Source organism: Delphinapterus leucas, chromosome 7 (assembly GCF_059928025.1).
Source record: "Delphinapterus leucas isolate spDelLeu-1000000601 "Yukka" chromosome 7, BTC_Dleu_Yukka2, whole genome shotgun sequence".
NCBI lineage: Eukaryota > Metazoa > Chordata > Mammalia > Artiodactyla > Monodontidae > Delphinapterus > Delphinapterus leucas.
This window is the reverse complement of record NC_143135.1, coordinates 47,934,072-47,956,448: the sequence shown is the minus strand read 5'-3', so window position 1 is coordinate 47,956,448 and position 22,377 is coordinate 47,934,072. Positions and strand designations below refer to the sequence as shown.

At 38.3% G+C, this 22,377-nt stretch overlaps 1 protein-coding gene across 1 annotated transcript in view; it reads left to right on the top strand.

Annotated features, from left to right (window-relative positions):
* ZNF215 (zinc finger protein 215) overlaps positions 1 to 21,880 on the top strand; it is a 50,281-nt gene extending 28,401 nt beyond the window's left edge. Inside the window, 4 exon segments of the mRNA XM_089915216.1 lie at positions 3,140 to 3,228; positions 4,612 to 4,744; positions 5,047 to 5,139; positions 15,192 to 21,880. Coding sequence (XP_089771342.1) covers positions 3,140 to 3,228; positions 4,612 to 4,744; positions 5,047 to 5,139; positions 15,192 to 16,165 — 1,289 coding nt within the window. The 3' untranslated portion in view covers positions 16,166 to 21,880.
* Positions 21,881 to 22,377: the final 497 nt, after the last annotated feature.

Genomic DNA, 22,377 nt, shown 5'->3' with positions numbered 1-22,377 from the left:
TACAATGACCAAGCAAAAAAAAGCTAAGACCAAAATAAAATCAGGAATAAAGGTAGGGGTATTACTACTGACCTTGCATAAATCAAAAAGATTATCAGAGAATACTGTGAAAACTTAGATGAAATAGAAAAACTCCCAAACTACCAAAAGTGACTCAACTCATCTGTAACGACTAAAGAGACTGAATCAGTCATTTTTAAAATTTCAACAAAGTAAACCCAAGGACAACATGGCTTCACTGGTGAATTCTACCAAACATTAAAACAATAATTAACACCAAACTTTCTCAGACTCTTCTAAAAAACAGAAAAGGCAGGAATACTTCCTAACCTATTCTATGTTGGGAGTTTTAATCTGATGCCAAAGCCAGAGAGAGACATCACAAGAAAAGAAAACTAGTGAACCAAACCCAGCAGCATATTAAGAGGATTATACACCATGACCATGTGGGATTTATCCCAGAAATACAAGGATGGTTCAAATGTGAAAATCAACATTATACACCATACCAGTACAGTGAAGGGAAGAATCACATGATCATCTCAATTGATGCAGAAAAAGCATTTGACAAATTTGTATATGAATGTTCATAGCAGCATTATTCATCATAGCCAAAAAAAGGGAAGCAATCCAAAAGTTCAACTGATGAATGGATAAACAAATTGATATTCATACAGTGGAGTATTATTCAGCCATTAAGAGGAACAAAGAACTAACACATGCTACAACATGGATGAACCTTCAAAATATGCTAATTTAAAGAAGTCAGACAAAAAAGGTCACATACCGTAGGACTGAATTTACATGGAATGCCCAGAATAGGCAAATCCAAAGAGACAGCATGGAGGGAAGGGGAATGGGAGGTGACTCCTTAACGGATATGGGGTTACTTTTGGGGGTAATGAATATGTTCTGGAATTAGATAGTGGTGACGGTTGCACAAAACTGTGAATATACTAAAACCCATGAATTGTGTACTTTAGAATGGTTAATATGGTGAATTTTTTGTTATGTGAATTTTACCTCAATTATTTAAAAGGGTGAAGTAAAAGAGATTACTGGATCAAGCTAAGATTGGATGTTAGATATAAAGGATCAGTGTTCAAGGAATTTCAAGTCTGAAGAGAGTAAATCTGCAAGTGATTTACCATAAAATCCAAGCTGCGTAGAAAAGAAAGTAACTTCACAAGAGGGATGATAGACGGGGAGAAAATTAAAGAAGCAATGTACTATGGTGGAACCTTGATGAAAGGATAGGAAAGTTGAAAGGATAGGAAAATATAGTTAGGGATTGATTCATTCAAGTTTGTTCTCAGAGTAGAACAATTTGAAGTATATAAGGACCCCAGTATGAAAAAGGAAGTAGCTTGATTGCTGATGGTTGTTAGAAACAAGGTTGTCAAGGGTCTTCAGGCTGGGTTGTTGAAAAGATTATGATTTGGTGTGGAAAGCAACAATTTTAGCTAAGTAAAGTTTTTACTGACCTAGTGCAATTACTTATTTAATGTCTCGTTCACGACAAACTATAGGCTCCCTGAGGGCAGGCATTTGTGTGCCTCACACATGGGAGGTACTCAGTAAATACGGGCTGAATAAATGAATTTGCAATAGCTTAGTGTATTACAACATCAAGAAGGCCCTAGCTAAATGGCATGAACCACTATGAAAAATTTTTGTATGAGCGTAGAAAAATCTTTATGAGGAAATGGGAATGGAGAAGTATGAATATATCAAAACAACTACCAAGACCATAGTACTGGAGGATGAGAAGAGGTGGCTTTGATGGTGGCCAAGATCCATTTTAGATTAGAAGGGAGAAAGAATATTTTATAAAGAGCTAGGGAATATATAGGAATTTTTCTTTGAATGGCATGAGAGTTTCAGAGAACAGAACTGTAAAGGTTCAGGAAGGAAGTCAGCAGGAAAGAAGAGTTACGGGAAGGAAACAATACTCAGAGCAATAAAAAAGGGATGGCTGATTGAAGGCTTTTGCATCTTTTCAAGATATCTCGCATATTTCCAAGAATGACAAGAATAAGAAATAATGTGATATTCTACTATGTATAAAATAGATAACTAATGAGAACCTACTGTATAGCACAGGGAACTCTACTCAGTGCACTGTGGTGACCTAAATGGGAAGGTAATCCAAAAAAGAGGGGATATATGTATACGTGTAGCTGATTCACTTTGCTGTACAGCAGAAACACAACATTGTAAAGTAACTGTACTCCAATAAAAATTAATTTTAAAAATAAATTATATAAAGAAAGAATGTGGTATTGACTGTCCTAGGGGTTATGGGACTGAGCAGACTGAGGTTTCACAAAGTGTTATAGGCCTGAATAAAGTTAACAGACTGTAATCTTGTGGCAGTATTCAAATTGCTGAGAAATTTGGATTTTTTTTCAAATCCTGCCTTTATTTATAAAACGTAAATATTTCCTGCATTGTTTCTATTTTTTCTTATTTCACCCTGAATCAATGAAAACTTCTTCACAGACCAGTATTGGCCCATAGTCTGGCATTTGAGGATTAGTGGTGTAATTAATGAATCTTGGAGAAACATTAGGAAGTAGCCCTTGGGTATACGTCTCACCAAAGGGCTGGAGAAGAGAATTGGTTGCTGCTTAGATTTTTATGTCCTGGAAAAGTCAGTAGTCCAAGGTGACCAGACTGCCTGAGTCTGTGTATAGTATACACAGAGCGACTTAGAGGAAAAGAATCCTTGAGTAGATTAATCCCCAATGTCTTTGAGAAAGTGATTGGTTGGGTAAAATATTCTTAGCTCCCAGTAGAATTACAGCCTGTGGTGGCTAAGCTTTAGTTAGGATTTAGTTTTGACAAGATTAAAGTTTTTTTTTTGGATCTGCTATAACCACAGATGAGGCATCAAAATATTATTTTGGCCTTCTCTCTGATCAAGTAGTTCTTGACCCCTGGTAGAATATGCAAATCACTTTTAGAGCTTTTTAAAAATATAAGATCTGGGCCCCACTCCTGGAGATTCTGGTTGCTGGTAGAGCCTGACATCATTAAATTTCAAACTTCTGAAGTAGCATGTTAAAAGTACTATAATTATTAAAAGTTTCTCCAAGGAAAAACTTGTCTCCCTAATGTTTTCCTTCGTCTTCCTCAGGTATAACCTGCAAGGATTCTGCCCTACTCCAGAAGGGGAGCATCAAGCAAGAAAAAATGGAAGCTGACCCACTAACAGGCAAATCCCAGGTAAATTAGGATTCCACTCTATTGTAATGTTCTGCTTTTTCTTTTTAGGTCTGTGAACTTTTGCCAAACATAGTTCCATCTAAGAACATGACTATTTTAGTTGATGATATGCTGGACATTGGATCTATTTTACTTGATGATACACTTTTTGGAAAATATTTAATTTTTGTATATTCTCTGTGCATCTATACCCTTGAGATTGTAGATGATAATTGAAGGTATAGACATAGGGCCTAACCAGGGAATGTTTAGAATTAAAAGTGAAGTAAGCCGAGGGCAGAATCCTGAGCAATGTCATTTAATAGGCAGGAGCAGAAGAAACCTCAAAGGATACTGAAGTGAAAGGACCAAAGTGGTAGAGGAAAACCAGGAAAACATGATGTCACTGTGAAAGCAAGGAATGACCATATTTCAAGGAGAAATCCTTTAAAAGTTCAGAAAAGTGCAGCCTGAGTAGTGTCTATTCTCTTAACATCATGGAGATACAAGCATGCATGGGAATAGAAGCCAGGTTGCAGAGGGTTGAGGAAAGAGGAAAAGTGAGGAGGTAGGCAAAACACATGTAGACAACTTATTCACAAAGACTGGCTCTGAGGTAGAGGAAGGATTTGTGTGTTTCAGTGTGATTGAAGGTAAACTATAAGGACAAGGTTGAGAATGCTGGATAGAAAAGTGCAACAGCTGATGGGATGAAGGCCCTTATAACCAGTATTTATGCAGTGCCTAACATTTCTAAGGGCTGGGAATATGACAGTAAATGAAACAAAATGCCTGCCTTTGTGGAGATTACATACTACTAGAAGTAGACAAACACAAGCAAATAAGATAATTGCAGATGGTAATAATTATTAGGGAGAAAATAAAGAAACAGACTGATTAGGAAGATGGCTACTTTACTGGGCAATCAGGAAAGGCCTATCTGACAAAGTGACATTGGGCTCTGAGACCTGAAGGATGAGGCATTAGCTGACAGCGTTTCTCAGTTAGAGATGCTCCCTGTTCTGCTAGGAGAGCCTACATTTTCATTATAAATTTCCCTCAAATCTGCCTTAAACTCTTCCTATTCTGAACTCTTTCTGTGTAAATTATTTGTACTCTATAGTAATTTTTTGTTCCACAATTATTCCAACCGGTTTTTCTCCTCGGTTAAAATGTAAGCTAATCTAGAGTTAGGACAGCCCTTCATTTTCCTTTCGCAGCCCTCAAAGAGTACCAAGTTGATAGGCCCCTAAGGTAACTTGATTTTTATCACTTGGAACTCCAAACGTTGTCCTATCAATTTTTTTTTGTATATTCTTGCCACCCACCCTGTTCTTTCCAAATTCATTCCTCCTCTGGTAATATCTTTGAGACCTTTGATTAAAAAGGAACTTAATGTTTTAGGAGCCAGTGACATTCAAAGATGTGGTTGTGGAATTCAGCGAGGAAGAGTGGGGGCGACTGGACCCTGCTGTAAAGAACCTGTACAGGGATGTGATGCTGGAGAACTATAGGAACCTGAATTCATTGCATAAAGGTGGCGTCTGCGTATTTACCTAATCTGCCCTTTAGTAGTCTCTTCATCTACTGTTAAAAACTACTGTTGAAGTGGTTGAGGGCATTTGGGTTTCAGTTTAGGTTTCTTAATAACTTCTGGGCACAATAGCAGATTTTCTTGCTGTATGTGATTGAAAGTCTTTTCTGATGTAGAGCTAGAAATACACAGGTCCATTGGCCTTATCTTTTAGCAGCTCTTAGACTACTACTTTGGGATGGGATTCTCTTCCCTATAAAAATGTCTGAAATGTGTTTGTTTGTTTTCCTTTTCCCCATGTACAGAGCATCTACTTTCCAAACCAGTTGGGACCTCCAGGTTGGAGAGTAAGGAAAAAAGTTGGATAATGGAGCAAGAAATTCTAAGAACTGTTTTTGGTAAGCAACAGGTAGATCTGAGGCATTTGTAAGAAGCTTCTGTTCATTAAATACACAGATAATGTACAACCCAGGGTTTGAGTTGTTGGTTGGGAGGTGACAGCAAACCAGCTAAACTTTGAAGAAGAAAAGTCATTGCTTTTTGTTCACAGATTCCTTTTCTTATATGGACATGCAAAAAAGTGGTGTGGGTTAGGAACACAGACTCTTTTATTTTTTTTTAATTGAAGTATAGTTGGTTTACAATGTTGTGTTAGTTTCTGGTGTACAGCAAAGTGATTCAGTTATGCGTATATATATATATGTGTGTGTGTGTGTGTGTGTGTATTCTTTTTCATATTCTTTTCCATTATGGCTTATTATAGGATATTGAATATGGCTGCCTGTGCTATACAGTAGGCCCTTGTTAGTTATCCATTCTATATATAATAGTTTGCATTTGCTAATCCCAAACTCCCAATCCATCCCTCCCCTCCTCCCTCCCCCTTGGCAACAAGTCTGTTCTCTATGTCTGTGAGTCTGTTTCTGTTTCGTAGATAAGTTCATTTGTGTCATATTTTAGATTCCACATATAAGTGATACTATATGATTTTTTTTTCTGATTTACTTAGTGTGATAATCTCTAGGTCCATCCATGTTGCTGCAACTGGCATTATTTCATTCTTTTTAGAGCTGAGTAATATTCCATTGCATATATATATACCACGTCTTTACCATTCATCCGTCAATGGACATTTAGGTTGTTTCCATGTCTTGGCTATTGTACATAGTGCTGCCATGAACATTGGGGTGCATGTATCTTTTCAAATTATAGTTTTGTGTGGATATATGCCCAGGAGTGGGATTGCTGGATCATATGGCAACTCTATTTTTAGTTTTTTAAGGAACCTCCATACTGTTCTCCATAGTGGCTGCACCAGTTTACATTCCCACCAACAGTGTAGGAGGAGGAACACAGACTCTTAACACAGGCAGAGTTGCCTGGGGCAGCCTCCCTGCCAAGTTTCCTCTTCTGTAATGTAACAGTGTTTACCTCCACATTACTATGAGGATTAAATGAGTTGATATGTGTAGCACACTTAGAACAGCATCTGGCATGTGGTGTTATATAAGCAAATGTTAGCCAACCTAACATTAAATCATATTCTCTCTTTTAAAGAAAAGGAACTGCTTTATACTAGGGTGACTCCAGTAATCTTCCATTTTTCCTTCTTTTACTGTAGACCTCCTTAACTTGTGCCTTCCTACCTTCAACGTAATCTCTTTATTCTTATTAACATTTTGTTTGTGAAAAATTAGAAATTGTTGTGTGCTTAATATAAATTTTAGTAAGTAAAGTATGAAGAGGAATATAACTCACCCTGTTACCTCACTACCCAGAGCTATGCAGTATTAACATCGTGGTTTGTTTTCTTAAGCCATTTTCTTTGTGATGATGTGTGCCTATGGCTTGTAAATATCTTTCAACAAAACTGGGATCATCGAGAATGTGTCATTATGTATTCTGCTCTTCTCACCTCATGTGATATCATGAACAAATACCCATTTAATTAGTCTATGAAAATGTGGTTTCTAATTTGCATATGACAGCCCCTCACATACATGTATAACAATTAACCATTCCCCACCCCAACTGTTGGACATTTAGTTTGTTGCCAGGCTTTCAGGCATATATGATTCCTTTCACAGGATTCCTTCTTAGAAGAGAAACTTCATCATCAAAGGGTATAACTATATTAACTGTCTTGTTACATTAGGTTATATTGTCTACAAAAGAACTATGTTGTCTACTACCAACTCATACTCACTAATAATGAGAGTGTTACTATCACTTTAGTTATTATATCTCTATTATCACCTGAGCAAACACTGGGTATTATTTACCTGAAATCTTTATTAATTTGTTAGGCAATTGACTCCATTTCTTCTTTCATAAGGTAAATCCTCTCCCTGATTATCCTTTCAACCACATTTCTCCCTGCTTTTTTTAACTTATATTTTCACCATTTCTGCCTCATTCTCCCATTAGCTTTTTAACATTTTCAGGTCATTATTAATTTTTTAGCTTTCTCTCTCAACCCTACACCCTCTTCTAATACTCTGTTTCTCACCTCTTTATAGCCAGACTTCTCCGGGTGTTTTATACTTGCTTTTCTCTTTTCCTCACCTTTTATTCCTCAACCCGTTCCTGTTGAGCTCTTACCCGAAATACTAATCTTAAACAGTTCTTGTTCAAGTCACTCATGACTTTATTGGAGCGAGCTTCAGGGGACACTTTTTAATTCCTTATCTCATTTGACTTCTCAACAGCAAGTGACACTGTTAACTGCTGCTCGTTCTGAAAACACTCCTAGGTTCCTGTAATACTCCTGAGTTTCTTCTCTTTCTGGCTAGTCTATCTGTGTCTACTGCAGACCTGTCCTTCTCTACCTATCTAATACATTTCAGTTTTTCAACATTTGATCTCATCCTGTCTTCTCTTTTGACTCTGTATTTTCTTCCATCTACAACTGAAGCTTCAATTATCACACATTTATAGCAGCTTACAAGTTCATATCCCCAGCTCAGGCTTCACCTCTGAACTAAAATTTATATACACATGACATTTCTCTTGGATGTCTCAAAGATGCCTTAAATTTCATAAAACCCAAGTGATTTTTTTCCTTTCCAGTATTCTTCCATTGTTCCCTAGCTGGATGAGCTGCCATCCATCCAGTTATACAAGTATAGTTTAAGTATTATCCTTGACAGCCTCTTCTCCTTCACCTCTCTAATACTTGTTTTTTATCCTAAATATCTCTTAAATGTCTCTACTTGTCTATCTGCAATGCCATTACTGTAGTCCATGTGCTGTCATCTCTCACCTGAACTATCACCATAGCCTCTTGTCTTAATACGAGATCTTGGCTTCCCTCTTAGCTCTGTCTCCCCTCCACAACTCCAGTGTTTGAACCACACTGCAGTCATGGAGATCATGGTTTATCATGTACTTGCTGAAACTTCTGTACTGAATTCAGTTTTGCTTACTTCACAACACACTTGTCCCTACCTACTTTTCCAGCCTCATCTCACAGTACATCCTTTTTGCACTCAAACCACACTGATCTACTCTGTCAGCCAGCATCAAATATGTATTAGCATCTACTGTGCCCTGTGCACTCTGATAGGTGTTGGGGTTCAGTAGAGAAAAAACACTTCCATAGGGAACATATTTCTGTTGTCCCTTGAGTGTGGCTTGCCCTCTCCCATCACAGGACCTCTGTGCTTGTTGTTTCTTTACTTAATGCTCTTCCTCCTATCTTTGCGTCGTTGACTCCTATTCCTTCAGATCTCAAATAGGTCCATATCTCCTCAGGGAAGCATTTCTTAACTAGGTTAGTTTTTTCTATATACTCCCATAGCACCATATTCTTTTCCTCTTACCATTTATCACAAATATACTCTACATGTGTCTCTGTGAGTCTTTGTCTCACCCTAGGCTTTGTGTTCCTTGAGGGAAGGCAACATGTCTCTTTCTGCCTACATTTATATCTGTGCCTTTTGCACATATGTAGGAACCAAAGAAACAGATAGATAGATGGATAGATACTGGATTATGAGAAAAGTAAAAATTATTTGTTTTGGTCATCTGTGATTCAGTAAATGGTTCTTTTATGTCCATTATCAAGATTTTAGAGGTTTTTAATTAGTATATGATAAGCTTATGTTAAATTCTCACTATTGACCATATTTGTGGCAAATGAGATGTGTCTGAAGACATTTTTAAAAATTATTTTATTCATGGAGCCTGCCATATTTTTTATGTTATCATGTATCTCCCCCATTGTTTTATATCTGTTAATTTTATACATAAGAATTTTTCCATCCCAAAACTAAGGAACATTTTTTCATTTTATTCTGACTCCATCTACTTCATTATTTAAATATAATATACCTTAATCAATCTGGAATTTACTTCAGTAAATGTCATTTATTTTACCAGTTAATGGATTTTGGTGGATTAATGATGGCCACAAAATCTTTGTCACTCCCTCCATTGAAGTGTAGATGTTGTTTTCCCTCCCCTTGACTCTGAGCTGGCACTAGATTCTTTGATCAATAAAATGTAGCAGAAGTGACACTGTGCCAGTTCCAGGTCTAGCCTGTAACAGGACGTGCAGCTTCCGCTTCTTTCTCCTGGAATTCAGCAGCCGCTAGTTTTAGTACCCTGATACCACTATGCTTATGAGAAGCCCAACTTGGCCACATGGAACATGTATACACACACAGAAATACACACATGCATCATGTATTTTTTTTAAGATTTCCACATTTTTTTGAATTGAAGTGTAGTTGATTTACAATGTTAGTTTCAGGTGTACAGCAAAGTGATTCCATATATATATGGAATATATATATATATATATATATATTCTTTCTCAGATTCTTTTCCCTTAATGGTTATTACAAAATACTGAGTACAGTTCCCTGTGCTATACAGTAGGTCCTTGTTGGTTATCTATTTTATATATAGAAGTGTGTATATATTAATCTCAAACTCCTAATTTATCCGTCCCCCCTTCCCCTTTGGTAACCATAAGTTTGTTTTCTGTGTCAGTAGGTCTATTTCAATTTTGTATTTAAGTTCATTTGTACCATTTTTTTTTTTTAGATTCCACATATGGGTGACATCATGATATTTGTCCTTTTCTTTCTGACTCATTTCATTTAGTATGATAATCTCTAGTCCATCCATGTTGCTGCAAATGGCATTATTTCATTCTTTTTTATAGCTGAGTAATATTCCATTGTATATATGTACCACATCGTTTTTATCCATTCCTCTGTTGATGGACACTTAGATTGCTTCCACGTCTTGGCTATTGTAAATAGTGCTGCAGTGAACATTGAGGTGCATGTATCTTTCTTAATTATGGTTTTGTGTGGATATATGCCCAGTAGTGGGATTGCTGGGTCATATGGTAGTTCGGTTTTTAGTTTTTTAAGGAAACCTCCATACTGTTCTCCATAGTGGCTGTACCAGTTTACATTCCCACCAACAATGTAGGATGGTTCCTTTTTCTCCACACCCTCTCCAGCATTTATTATTTATAGAATTTTTGATGATGGCCATTCTAACCAGTGTTAAGGTGATACCTCATTGTAGTTTTGATTTGCATTTCTCTAATAATTAGGGATGTTGAGCATCTTTTCTTGTGCCTTTTGGGCATCTGTATGTCTTCTTTGGAGAAATGTGTATTTAGATCTTCTGCCCATTTTTTGATTGGGTTTTTTGTTTTTTTGATATTGAGATATATGAGCTGTCTGTATATTTTGAAAATTAATCCCTTATCAGTTGCATCATTTGCAAATATTTTTTCCCATTCTGTAGGTTGTCTTTCTGTTTTGTTTATGGTTTCCTTTGCTGTGTAAAAGCTTTTAAGTTTAATTAGGTCCCGTTTATTTATTTTTGTTTTTATTTTCATTACTCTAGGAGATGGATCCAAAAAGATATTGCTGCATTTTATGTCAGAGTGTTCTGCCTGTGTTTTTATAGGAGTTTTATAGTATCTGGTTTTACATTTAGGTTTTTAATCCATTTTGAGTTTATTTTTGTATATGGGGTTAGAGAATGTTCTAATTTCATTCTTTTACGTGTAGCCTGTCCATTTTTCCTGGCACCACTTATTGAAGAGACTGTCTTTTCTCCACTCTATATTCTTGCCTCCTTTATGGTGGATTAATTGACCATAGGTGCATGGGTTTATTTCTGGGCTTTCTATCCTGTTTCACTGATCTGTATTTGTTTTTGTGCCAGTACCATACTGTTGTAATCACTGTAGCTTTGTAGTATAGTCTGAAGTCAGGGAGCCTGGTTCCTCCAGCTCCATTTTTCTTTCTCGAGATTGCTTCGGCTATTCTCAAGATCGTCTTTTATGTGTCCATAGGAATTAAAAAATATTTTGTTCTACTGTGAAAAACGCCACTTTCACAGTATGTATGTAGTAGTGTGTATATATTAATCTCAAACTCCTAATTTATCCCTTCCCCTTTCTCCTTTGGTAACCATAAGTTTGTGTAATGCCAATTACACAAAATGTAATTTGATAGAGATTGCTTTGAATCTGTAGATTGCCTTAGGTAGTATAGTCATTTTGGCAATATTGATTCTTCCAATCCAAGAACATGTTATATCCTTCCATCTGTTTGTGTCATCTTCGATTTCTTTCATCAGCATCTTACAGTTTTCAGAGTACAGGTTTTTTGCGTCCTTAGGTAGGTTTACTGTTAGGTATTTTATTCTTTTTGATGTGATGGTAAATGGGATTGTTTCCTTAATTTCTCTTTCTGATCTTTTGTTGTTAGTGTATAGAAATGCAACAGATTTCTGTGTATTAATTTTGTATCCTGCAACTCTACTGAATTCATTGATGAGCTCTAGTAGTTTTCTGGTAGCGTCTTTAGGATTTTCTACACACACACGTGTGTGTGTGTGTATATATATATATATATATGTATATATATATATATACACATATATATACACATATATATATATATATATATATATATAAATTTTTTTTTTTTTTGTGGTACGCAGGCCTCTCACTGTTGTGGCCTCTCCCGTAGTGGAGCACAGGCTCCGGATGCACAGGCTCAGTGGCCATGGCTCACGGGCCCAGCTGTTCTGCGGCATGTGGTATCTTCCCGGACCAGGGCACAAACCCGTGTCCCCTGCATCAGCAGGCAGACTCTCAACCACTGCACCACCAGGGAAGCCCCACACATGTATATTTTTAAGGCTCACCAAATGTTTCAGATATAGAACAAGAATCAACGATCCAAGTTTACTAGAGACAGTATAGGTAAATTTGGATAGAGAATATAAAGCCAGATTTTGGAGAGTTTAACTAACTAGGTGATTTGAGAAGTTGGGGAAAATTGTTAGGCCAAAGAAAGGCAGAGGTGGTTTGGCATGGCTGGTCTCCAGGAGAGAAGTAGGCAGAGACCCAGAATTAGGATTATAGGCTAAGGTTTAAAGTGTTTATTTTTGTTTTAGGTTAGAGACAGGAACAAAGTCTTATAGATAAAGCACAGTTTATGAGTTTGGAATTAATGGTCAGGAATAAGCCAGTGATTTGAAATCTATTAGAGCAAAAAGAGAACAAATCATTGGTTAATATTATGTGTAAAGATAAACAATGGTATTAACACTAAAATCAACAGATTCTTAGGCCTGTTACCATAATTATTTAATATTTACCTGAAGGTTTTAACTAATGAGAGAAAAATAAATGAAACAAATGAGAAAATTAATAGAAAAGAGAAAAATCTATTTGTGTATGATAACTTTCTACTTAGAAAATCCAAGAGACTCAGTATCAAAATGATTGTATCTGTTTAGAATTTCGTTAAGGTGGCCAGATATAAAATAAAAATATTAGCAGCTTTTCTACATATTAGAACCAAGTGACTTGAAAATAACAAAATACATGAGAGTGATTTTAAAAATAGAAATAAGGAAGTTGCATGAAAAATGAGTTGTACAAATATGAGGAGAACATAGATTTACTTAGGGAAATACAACTAGGAATTTTGCTATTTAATAAATACTACTAGAACAAAATTACGGTTTTGGTCATCTATTATTCCTAACAAATTACCCAAAAACTTAGTGACTTAAAACAATTATTTTATTAATTCTCACAATTTCATGAGTTGACTTAGGAATTCTTACATTCCATATGATGTTCACTGAGGATGCAGTGTTCTGGGAGCTTGACTGGGATGGAATGGCCAAGATGACTTGGCCATTACAACTATGATCACATAGATGGAAGTTGATGCTAGCTGTCACTGGGAACTTAGCTAGTCCTGTGGACCACAACACCTATATATGGCCTCTACTGAGGCAAGGACTTCTCACAGCATGGCAACAAGGTTCTGAGAGGGAACATCCTGAGAGGAATTGAAAGCTGTGGGTCTTTTAAAGGCTAGGCCCAGGGACTTCCCTGGTGGCGCAGTGGTTAAGAATATGTCTGCCAATGCAAGGGACACAGGTTCGATCCCTGATCCGGGAAGATCCCACATGCTGAGGAGCAACTAAGCCCTGAGCTTTAGAGCCCGCGAGCCACCACTACTGAGCGCATGCGCAACAGCTACTGAAGCCCACATGCCTAGAGCCCATGCTCTGCAACAAGAGAAGCCACCGCAACGAGAAGCCCGTGCACCACAATGAAGAGTAGCCCCCTCATTGCAACTAGAGAAAGCACAGTGAGACAAAGACCCAACGCAGCCAAAAATAAATAAATTAAAAAAAATTTTTTTTAATAAAATAAAGGCTAGGCCCAGAAATAGCCTAGTATCACTTCTATCACATTGTGTTGGCCAAGCAGTTGCAGGATCAGCCCAGATTCCAGGGGAAGAAAAATAGACTCCACTTCTCTATGAGGAGAGTATCAGAGAAAGTGCCATAATTCTGATCTGCTATAGTCTGTCCTCTGGCCACAAATTAACTTTATTTTCCTCCCTTGTTAATTACATTTACTGTCTCCTAAGATGTCATTTCATTATGGCATCAATCTTGAAGTCCAGGAACTCATCCTGTAAATTAAGTCCAGGTTTGGAAGAGGTTCCTATCTCTCTGAAAACCTGTGAGTTAAAGGGACAAGTTATCTGCCCCCACACATCCAATATACACTGGTGAGGTAGAGACAGGAAAGCTACAATCGATATTTCCATTATATTCCTAGGCTTCATCCTAGGAGATTCTGATTTAATTGTCTAGTTTCCAGTATGGGTATTTTACAGACAAATAATGATTTCTCGTAGAGATTAGACTAAAGAAGCCTGAACTGATATATACTTGACAGAGCTGGATGTATCAGTGAGAGCTGCTTTGAGGTAAAAGTCATTTCATAAAGTAATAGTACCTAAGGACAGATTAGATATGAGAGATAAAGAGCAATGGTTATTCAAGTTCTCTTCATGAACTCTAGTGTAAATGTTAGAAGGCCAGTGACTCACTGAATGAAAATGAGGACATTGAGGGAAGTTCTTTCCACATGGAAGATGATAGTCTCTCATTTGTTGAGTTTTGGAAGAGAGTAGAGATGGTCAAGTAGAGGTGTTCTAGTGACTGTGTGAAACTGCAAAGCTGAAGGTCTTGCTTGGCTACCAATAAAGTATAGAAGATAAAATCATTAGATATATCTGATGTTATGTGGAAAAGGAGAAAGAAGGGAGGTCAGTTAAATTTAATTTTTTAAAAAAATGCTAGAATATACAGTATACTGGGTATATTTATATAGAAACTAAGTGAAAAAGGAATTTGAGAAGGAAACTGGAACTCTGTCAAATGAAATAGAGAAAATGAAGGCAGGTGAAAACAGAAGAACCCAACCTGAATCAGAATAGGTAAAGTTTTGAGTTCTAGGAAACACATAGAAGTGTCTGAGCATTGTTGAATCAGGAGTGATTATTTTGAGCCCAGGATAAGACTGGTTTCCCTGCTATCATATATTACAGTTATTTCTGCCTCTGTTACATGCAGGGAATAATTGCTCTGTATGGAAAATAGGGGCACTGTGATTGCAAGTTTGCTTTTAGCTGTTAAGCTATGGGACCTATAAATTTAGACATGTTCCTGAAGAAATGATTAAATTGGTATTTTTGAAGGGCTATTATGTGGAACACCTTGGGGTAAAAGAGACAGGATGCTAGAGAAAGGAAGATTAGGTATAACTTTCACAGACTAGTTATGAACCAGTGATGGCTTGAACTGTGATATGCCATGCCATCCCAGTTCATATGCTGATATTTTACCTAAGTTCTGTGTATTCTCCTTAGTATTCTTGAATAGCTCTTATATTTTATGATCTCCTGATCCTTTTAAAAATATTTTTATCCCATTTATTTCTTCTTTAATCCTTGTTTTCTAACCTTGCCTCACATTTCCATTCTGTATTTAAAGACCCATAAAATATGCGTATACCCTTATATGGCTTAGTGTCCCTTTCCTAATTAAGCAGTTTCCCTTCTTCTAGTTCATGGAATTTTAAATTTATTTTTAGACAGAGAGATAATTTCAGAAAATCAGGATTTAGTTCCAAAGCAGAGAATTTCTGGAGAAGAATCATCCCATGCAGTGATTATGACAAGACTGACTGAAAATGGACATCCTCCTTTAGATGCCTGGAAAAGTGATGATTGGTTATATAAGAACCAGGAACACTGGGACATAAATTTGCCACAAGAAGCTTTCGTTCATAATGCAGTCTACACTGAGGAGGGAGTCTTTGAATATAGTGAAAATAAGGAAAGTTTTGATGTTAAGTCAGTTAACTCAACTTTTGACACACAACAGGGAGTTCCTATGAGAAGGGGTTCCCCAAAGTGTGATCAGCTTAAAACTAACATCGAATTTAATTTAGACTCAGTAGGTAAGCAACATTCAGAATATAACGGAAGTGGGAATGCCTTGAACTTGAATACAAATACTCAGCACCCAAAAAGTCATGCCACAGTGAATTCCTATGAATGTTATCAATGTGGGAAGGCCTTCAGCCGCAGTTCGTCTCTTGTTCGACATCAGATCATTCACACAGGAGAGAAACCCTATAAATGCAATGAATGTGGAAGATTCTTCAACCGACGTACAAACCTTACTAAGCATCAAAAAATTCACACTGAAGCAAAGGCCTCCGAAGGCAATAAATATGTAAAACTCCTCAGTCAGCCTGAAGACAGTAATAAAAACCCAAGATTCTGTTCTGCAAATAATCCCTATGAATGTGTTAACTGTGGAAAATCCTTCACCCGGAGCTCCTCACTTATTCGACATCAAGTGATTCATACAGGAGAGAAACCATTCAAATGTAAGGAATGTGAGAAAACTTTCAACAGGAGTTCAAACCTGATTAAACACCAAAAACTTCATACTTGAGAGAAGTCCTATGACAGGAAGAATGTGGGATTATCTTCAGTCAGAACTCATTCAAAGTCCATGAATTTATTCTGGAAGGAATCCTGTGAATATAGTAAATGAAAGAAAATGTTTGTTGGAGATTAATCTTTAATTGATATGACTGAATTAATATGGAGATAAATCTGTTATTGGATAGAAATCTGAGGGAGCTTTTCCAGGCTTCAAATGAAGTCATAAGGGTTCAGAGTTAAACATATCCACATGATAGTGTTTGTCTGTCATTATTCCGATATCCATTACCATCATCTTCCCCTAGTTCATAAATGGAACCTATGGAATGCTTATATTCACCTGATCTATTGATGAAGTAGATATTAGGGAGGAGCCAAGCAATACCCTTGGAGTTGACATCTAATAAAACTCAAACTTTCAGTCCTTATAAGAAGGTCACAAGAAACCAGGAACTCACAAGAATATATCCATAGAAAGACACTTCTAAGGACTGACTCTGAATTAATGGCAAAGACCACAGTGACAGCCAATTACTTCACACCTAGTAATATCCTTAGGTGTCCTCGTGTGGAGTGGGGACTGGAATTGGAAGAGGGTTTTCAACTGCAATGGTGGGTGGATGTGTTGTTAATCTACATGTATTCTCAAGATCTGCATTTGTTGAAGTACTGTTTGGGATGTAGGCTTGAGAGACATCCATAGCCTTGGGCTGTCATTTATCCCAAACATTAAAAGGTGAACAGAGTGTCCTAATACTCTGTGTACCAGAACTGCCTCTTTTTTCTGTAAGCTACATCAGGATCCCAAAGGGTTCTTGAGACAAGATGTTTATCTTAATTTGCCCCCAAAGATTCATACTGGAGACATTGCCAATGAATGTTGATGGTGACTCTTGTCAGAGTTCATATGTTATCCAAAAGCAGAAAACATTCTGGAGTGAACTCCTATGATGAGTTAATAAATGTGAAAATTTATTCTATGTTCATTTGTTCATTCTTTACATCACAAGCTGTTAAATTAAGACAAAACCCCACACAAGTATTGATAATTGACAGGGAAATTCATATAAACATAAGGCAACTTGTGGAGAATCCTAAGAGAAAAACACTCTGAACATAGGAAATTCTTGAGGTATATAGTTCAGTCACTCATCAAAGCAATGACATGTTTACTATAATGGATTATGACATTCTCCTTTTAGGCATTCTGAGTCTAATAGTTCACCTTTTTTATAAGCTATACTTTTCTTTTGGCTGGTTGAAAGATAAAAGTACTATTTTCATTTGTTATCTTTTTTCTCAACAGCTAGCTATTTGGGCCTAAGTAAAATACTTATTTTTACTCCTAAATCTCTACACTTTCCAAAAATTAAAAGATCTATATACTATTTACTAAGCTAAACATACTTAGATTCGAAGAAAACCCCTTTAGAGTACACTTAACATTTAATTTTTGCAGAAGAGTTACAGCCAGTTAACATCTTCCAGCCTTTTTCCATAAACCTATTAATAAACATTTGAATATCATCATGTGCATTCAAAGGCAGGTATCTAAGCTGAAACATGAAGAAAGTGAAAATTAGCTAGATTGTGTGTGGTGGAGTGTGGGAATGTTAGAAGAGATGAAAAAGGAGAAACAGTACAGAGCTACAGAGTGATGAGGGCATGGCATCAGGAAACACGTTCACTGACTGGAAAGTGGCACTGGAAAAGAGTGGAGCAGGAATACACAGAGGAGAAATTAGAGGGAGACTCAAAGGCCAGATCGTGAAAGGCCTTGTAAGCCACCTTAGAAGTTTGGGCTTCATGCTAAAGCTAATGGCAAAAAGTGAAATTCCTGTCACCACAATTATTCAGTGCTCTGAAAGTGCCAGTTGGAATAATGAGAAAAGGAAAATAAATGGAAATTGGAAAGGAGAAAATCATTTGCTGATGATGTGGTAGACCATTAGGACAACCTAAAAAAATCAACTGAAAAACTTAAATTTAATAAGTTAATTCAGATATACTACATATACCCCACTTCCCTCAAGAAGTACCTTGAATAAATGGAAACATGTTTCTGGATGAGAAGATAATTGTAGAGATGTTCAATCTCCCCACATTAAACCATTCTAATCAAATATTTCATTAGGAAGATTATTTCACCAAGTGATTATAAAGTTTATTTTGTAGAAGTAACAAGTTAAAATAGCTATATACCTTTTTATTAAAGGGGGATGATAAGAGGAGTCTTACTACTAGTAACATAGTGCAGTACTAACCTAGGAATTGACATCTCTGGGACAGAATTGATTGTAACTAGACCTAGGTGTTTGTAAGAATTTAGCATGTCATAAATTATCACATCACATTGGTGTGGAAAAAAGAATAGTTAATATTACATTTATATCATATGCAGGTATATTAATTAGGTGAATATATAATATAGGCTGATATTAAAATCAAAAATTAAAAGTTGAACATCAATGAAAACTGGTCTAAAAAATTAACTGCCAATTCATGATAAAAGTATAACCAATAAACATGGGGGAAAATACTATCTTCACCAATAATAAAAACATAACACTTGGGGCTAATAACATATGAAAGGAATATTAAAGCTCAGTTTTAGCAGGACTGTCAAAATGGCAACTCATAACCACTAACAGGAGTGTAAATAATTCCTACCTTTTTGGAGAGCTGATTTGATGTGTATGAAGAGCCTTTAAAAAGTCAGTACACAGAGGGAACAGATCAGGAGTTAAGGGTTCAGGAACCTCAGGAATGCATGTGTTTCCCCAGAGGGCAGCACTGGATGCACAGTCTACAATAGGAAAGTGCAAGAAAGCTGCAGAAAGGACCAGGCATCCAGCCTACAAAGCAAGGGAGTAATTGCAGAGCTCAACCTGAGATAGCAAAAAAGAACAAGTGTGACTCGAGAACCACCAGACTCAGCAACAGCAGCAGCAACAACAGTCACTGAGGAACTAGGTCGGAGATGAGCTAGGGGTGGGGCTTCCCTGGTGGCGCAGTGGTTAAGAATCCGCCTGCCAATGCAGGGGACACGGGTTCAATCTCTGGTCCGGGAAGATCCCACATGCCGCGGAGCAACTAAGCCTGTGCACCACAACTACTGAGCCCATGCGCCACAACTACTGAAGCCCACGCGCTCTAGGGCCCATGTGCTGCAACTACTGAGCCTGCACTCCAGAGCCTGCGAGCCACCACTACTGAGCCCATGTGCTGCAACTACTGAGCCCACGTGCCACAACTACTGAAGCCCACGCACCTAGAGCCTGTGCTCTGCAACAAGAGAAACCACCGAAATGAGAAGCCCACGCACCGCGACGAAGAGTAGCCCCTGCTAGCCGCAATTAGAGAAAGCCCACATACAATGAAGACCCAGCACAGCCAAAAATAAATTAAAATTAAATTAAATTTTAAAAAAGATGAGCTAGGGGCAAGGCAAGCATATCACCCAGGCTCTCTTACATATACTTAAATATATCAATAAGCACTTAAATATTTGTCCATCTGTTTCATATTTAGGAAGCTGTGGTCAAGTTGTTACTGGCACAGATTCCTCTGGATCAAACAAAACACTGTTAATTCCTACCCTCCTGTAACTTATTGCAGTAATTATGGCCCTTTGTCTCTAACACATGCCCACCATCTGTCATCTGCCACTTTTGAGTTATATGATTACCGTTAAGATCAAGAAACCCATTTCCATTGCAGCAATTTTCACCATCATCTCTAGCCTACACAGAACAGACACAGCAAAGCTCTTCAGGAATGTCTTTGCTCCTCTTTCAAAACATCCCTTAACTCTGGAGAAGAGAGTAATAATAAATCCTTTCCAATATTCCACCACCCTGCACCTCTGAACACTATTCTCTATGGTATTCGAGAAGTTATGTTATTAGAAGTAGGTCAAGTTTGATTCCAGGTTTTAATTACCCAGTTTAACAGAATAGGTTGCTCTTTCAGATGTTTAAAGCAACACGTTAAACTCCAGGTTCCAGATGTTTGCACCCATGACGATGAATTCAACCCAAATGTAACTTACATTTGGTCCATCATAGACTCCCACACTTTCTCTCCCGGCTCTTGCTAATGTAATTACTGAGGTCTTGTAATTCGTACAGTACTAATTGGTATCTCCTCTAGGAGCAGGGAATGCTTGCATTTTTTTCTATCAGGGTTAAGTTGGGATCTAAGACTCATTATGGGCCTGGAGCCACTGACAGTGGTGGGGAAGCGCACTGAAGAGATGTGGTATCAGTTTGTGAGGCAAATGCTCCAGATGTAATCAAGAGTAAACTTGAATGGAGTGGAGGTCTGACACCCTTGAATAAGCAGATAAGGGATATTGTTGTTATTGACAAGAGAGGTTCAGAGGAATGGGGTGGCCGTGTTCTTAGCCTCACTGGTGTCTACCCAAATGCCTATCCATTGCTCTTCATCAGTTCTCTTACCATATCTCTGACCAGGTTATGAATTTAATTAGTGCTGCAATTTTGCAACCATTTCAGTCAGAGTGTGATTTGGTCCTCAGCCGTATTTGCCTTGCAGCCGTTGATAACAAGCGCTAAAAACTGTACTAAAAAAACCAAAACAACAACAACAAAAAAACGGACAGACAGAACCCTAGGACAAATGGTAAAAGCAAAGCTGTACAGACAGAATCACACAAAGAAGCATACACATACACACAAAAAGTGAAAAAGGAAAAAATATATTAAAAAGAAGAGAGCAACCAAATCAATAAACATCTACCAATGATAATAAACTCTAAATACTAAACTAAGATAAACATAAAACCAGAAACCAATTAGATGCAGAAAGCAAACCCCAAGTTTACAGTTGCTCCCAAAGTCCACCGCCTCAATTTTGGGATGACTCGTTGTCTATTCATGTATTCCACAGATGCAGGGTACATCAAGTTGATTGTGGAGCTTTAATCCGCTGCTCCTGAGGCTGCTGGGAGATATTTCCCTTTCTCTTCTTTGTTCTCACAGCTCCCAGGGCTTAGCTTTGGATTTGGCCCCGCCTCTGCGTATAGGTCGCCTGAGGGCGTCTGTTCTTCGCTCAGACAGGACGGGGTTAAAGGAGCAGCTGCTTCGGGGACTCTGGCTCACTCAGGCCGGGGGAGGAGGGGGGGGAGGAGTGCGGATGCGGGGCGAGCCTGCGGCGGCGGATGCCAGCGGGACGTTGCACCAGCCTGAGGCGCACCGTGCGTTCTCCCGGGGAAGTTGTCCCTGGATCCCGGGACCCTGGCAGTGGCGGTCTGCACAGGCTCCCGGGAGCGGAGGTGTGGAGAGTGACCTGTGCTCGCACACAGGCTTCTTGGTGGCTGCAGCAGCAGCCTTAGCGTTTCATGCCCGTCTCTGGGGTCCGCGCTGTCTCTGGAGCTCGTTTAGGAGGTGCTCTGAATCCCCTCTCCTCGCGCACCCCGAAACAATGGTCTCTTGCCTCTTAGGCAGGTCCAGACTTTTCCCCGGACTCCCTCCCGGCTAGCTGTGGCGCACTAGCCCCCTTCAGGCTGAGTTCACGCAGCCAACCCCAGTCCTCTCCCTGGGATCCGACCTCTGAAGGCGGACCCTCAGCTCCCAGCCCCGCCCGCCCCGGCGGCTGAGCTAGATGGCTCCAAATTTTTAAAATCATTATTTTCATCATAGCAACTGAATGTCATAGCCACTTGATCTCTCAACACCTTGCCCTCTACCTGCACTTTTCTTCAATTCTGCCACTAGTGATAATTTGAGAAATCTCTATACCCTAAAATTAATTTTTTCCTCCAGCAAGGAGGTTATCTCTGTGCTGCTCCCAGTAACCCAATCCTGAACCCCATTTAGAGGATCTATTTTCTAGGACCACTTTGGTCCCAATAAGTATTTCAGTCTGGGTCCCAGCAGGAAACAGGTTCTAATTTTAAAATAATTTGATAATAGTTTAACAATCTGGGACTATTTAAAGAGGTGTGGGCAGAGTTTAGGGAAACCACAAGAAATAGGGAAGTATTCCAGTGGTAGTAACAAGGGGGTGTTTTATTCCTAGGCCTGAAGAGGAAGAGGAAGGAGCCATCTCCAGAAACTGGAAGGGAGAAAGTCATGTAAAGAAGGCACTTTGGTAAGAGCTGTGACTTCAGATCTAGAAGAGCAGCCAGTCAAAATTAACCCTCCAGTCTGTCAGGGCTTCCCATTGGCCAAACCTAGTCAAAGCCAGAGGGCTCGGGAGCCTATTGATATAGTCCATTTAGGCCAGCCTCCCAATGTTGGAGAAGGATAGGAGTGGATTTAGAAAGGCAAATGGAAGATGTCTGATACAGGATCCAAA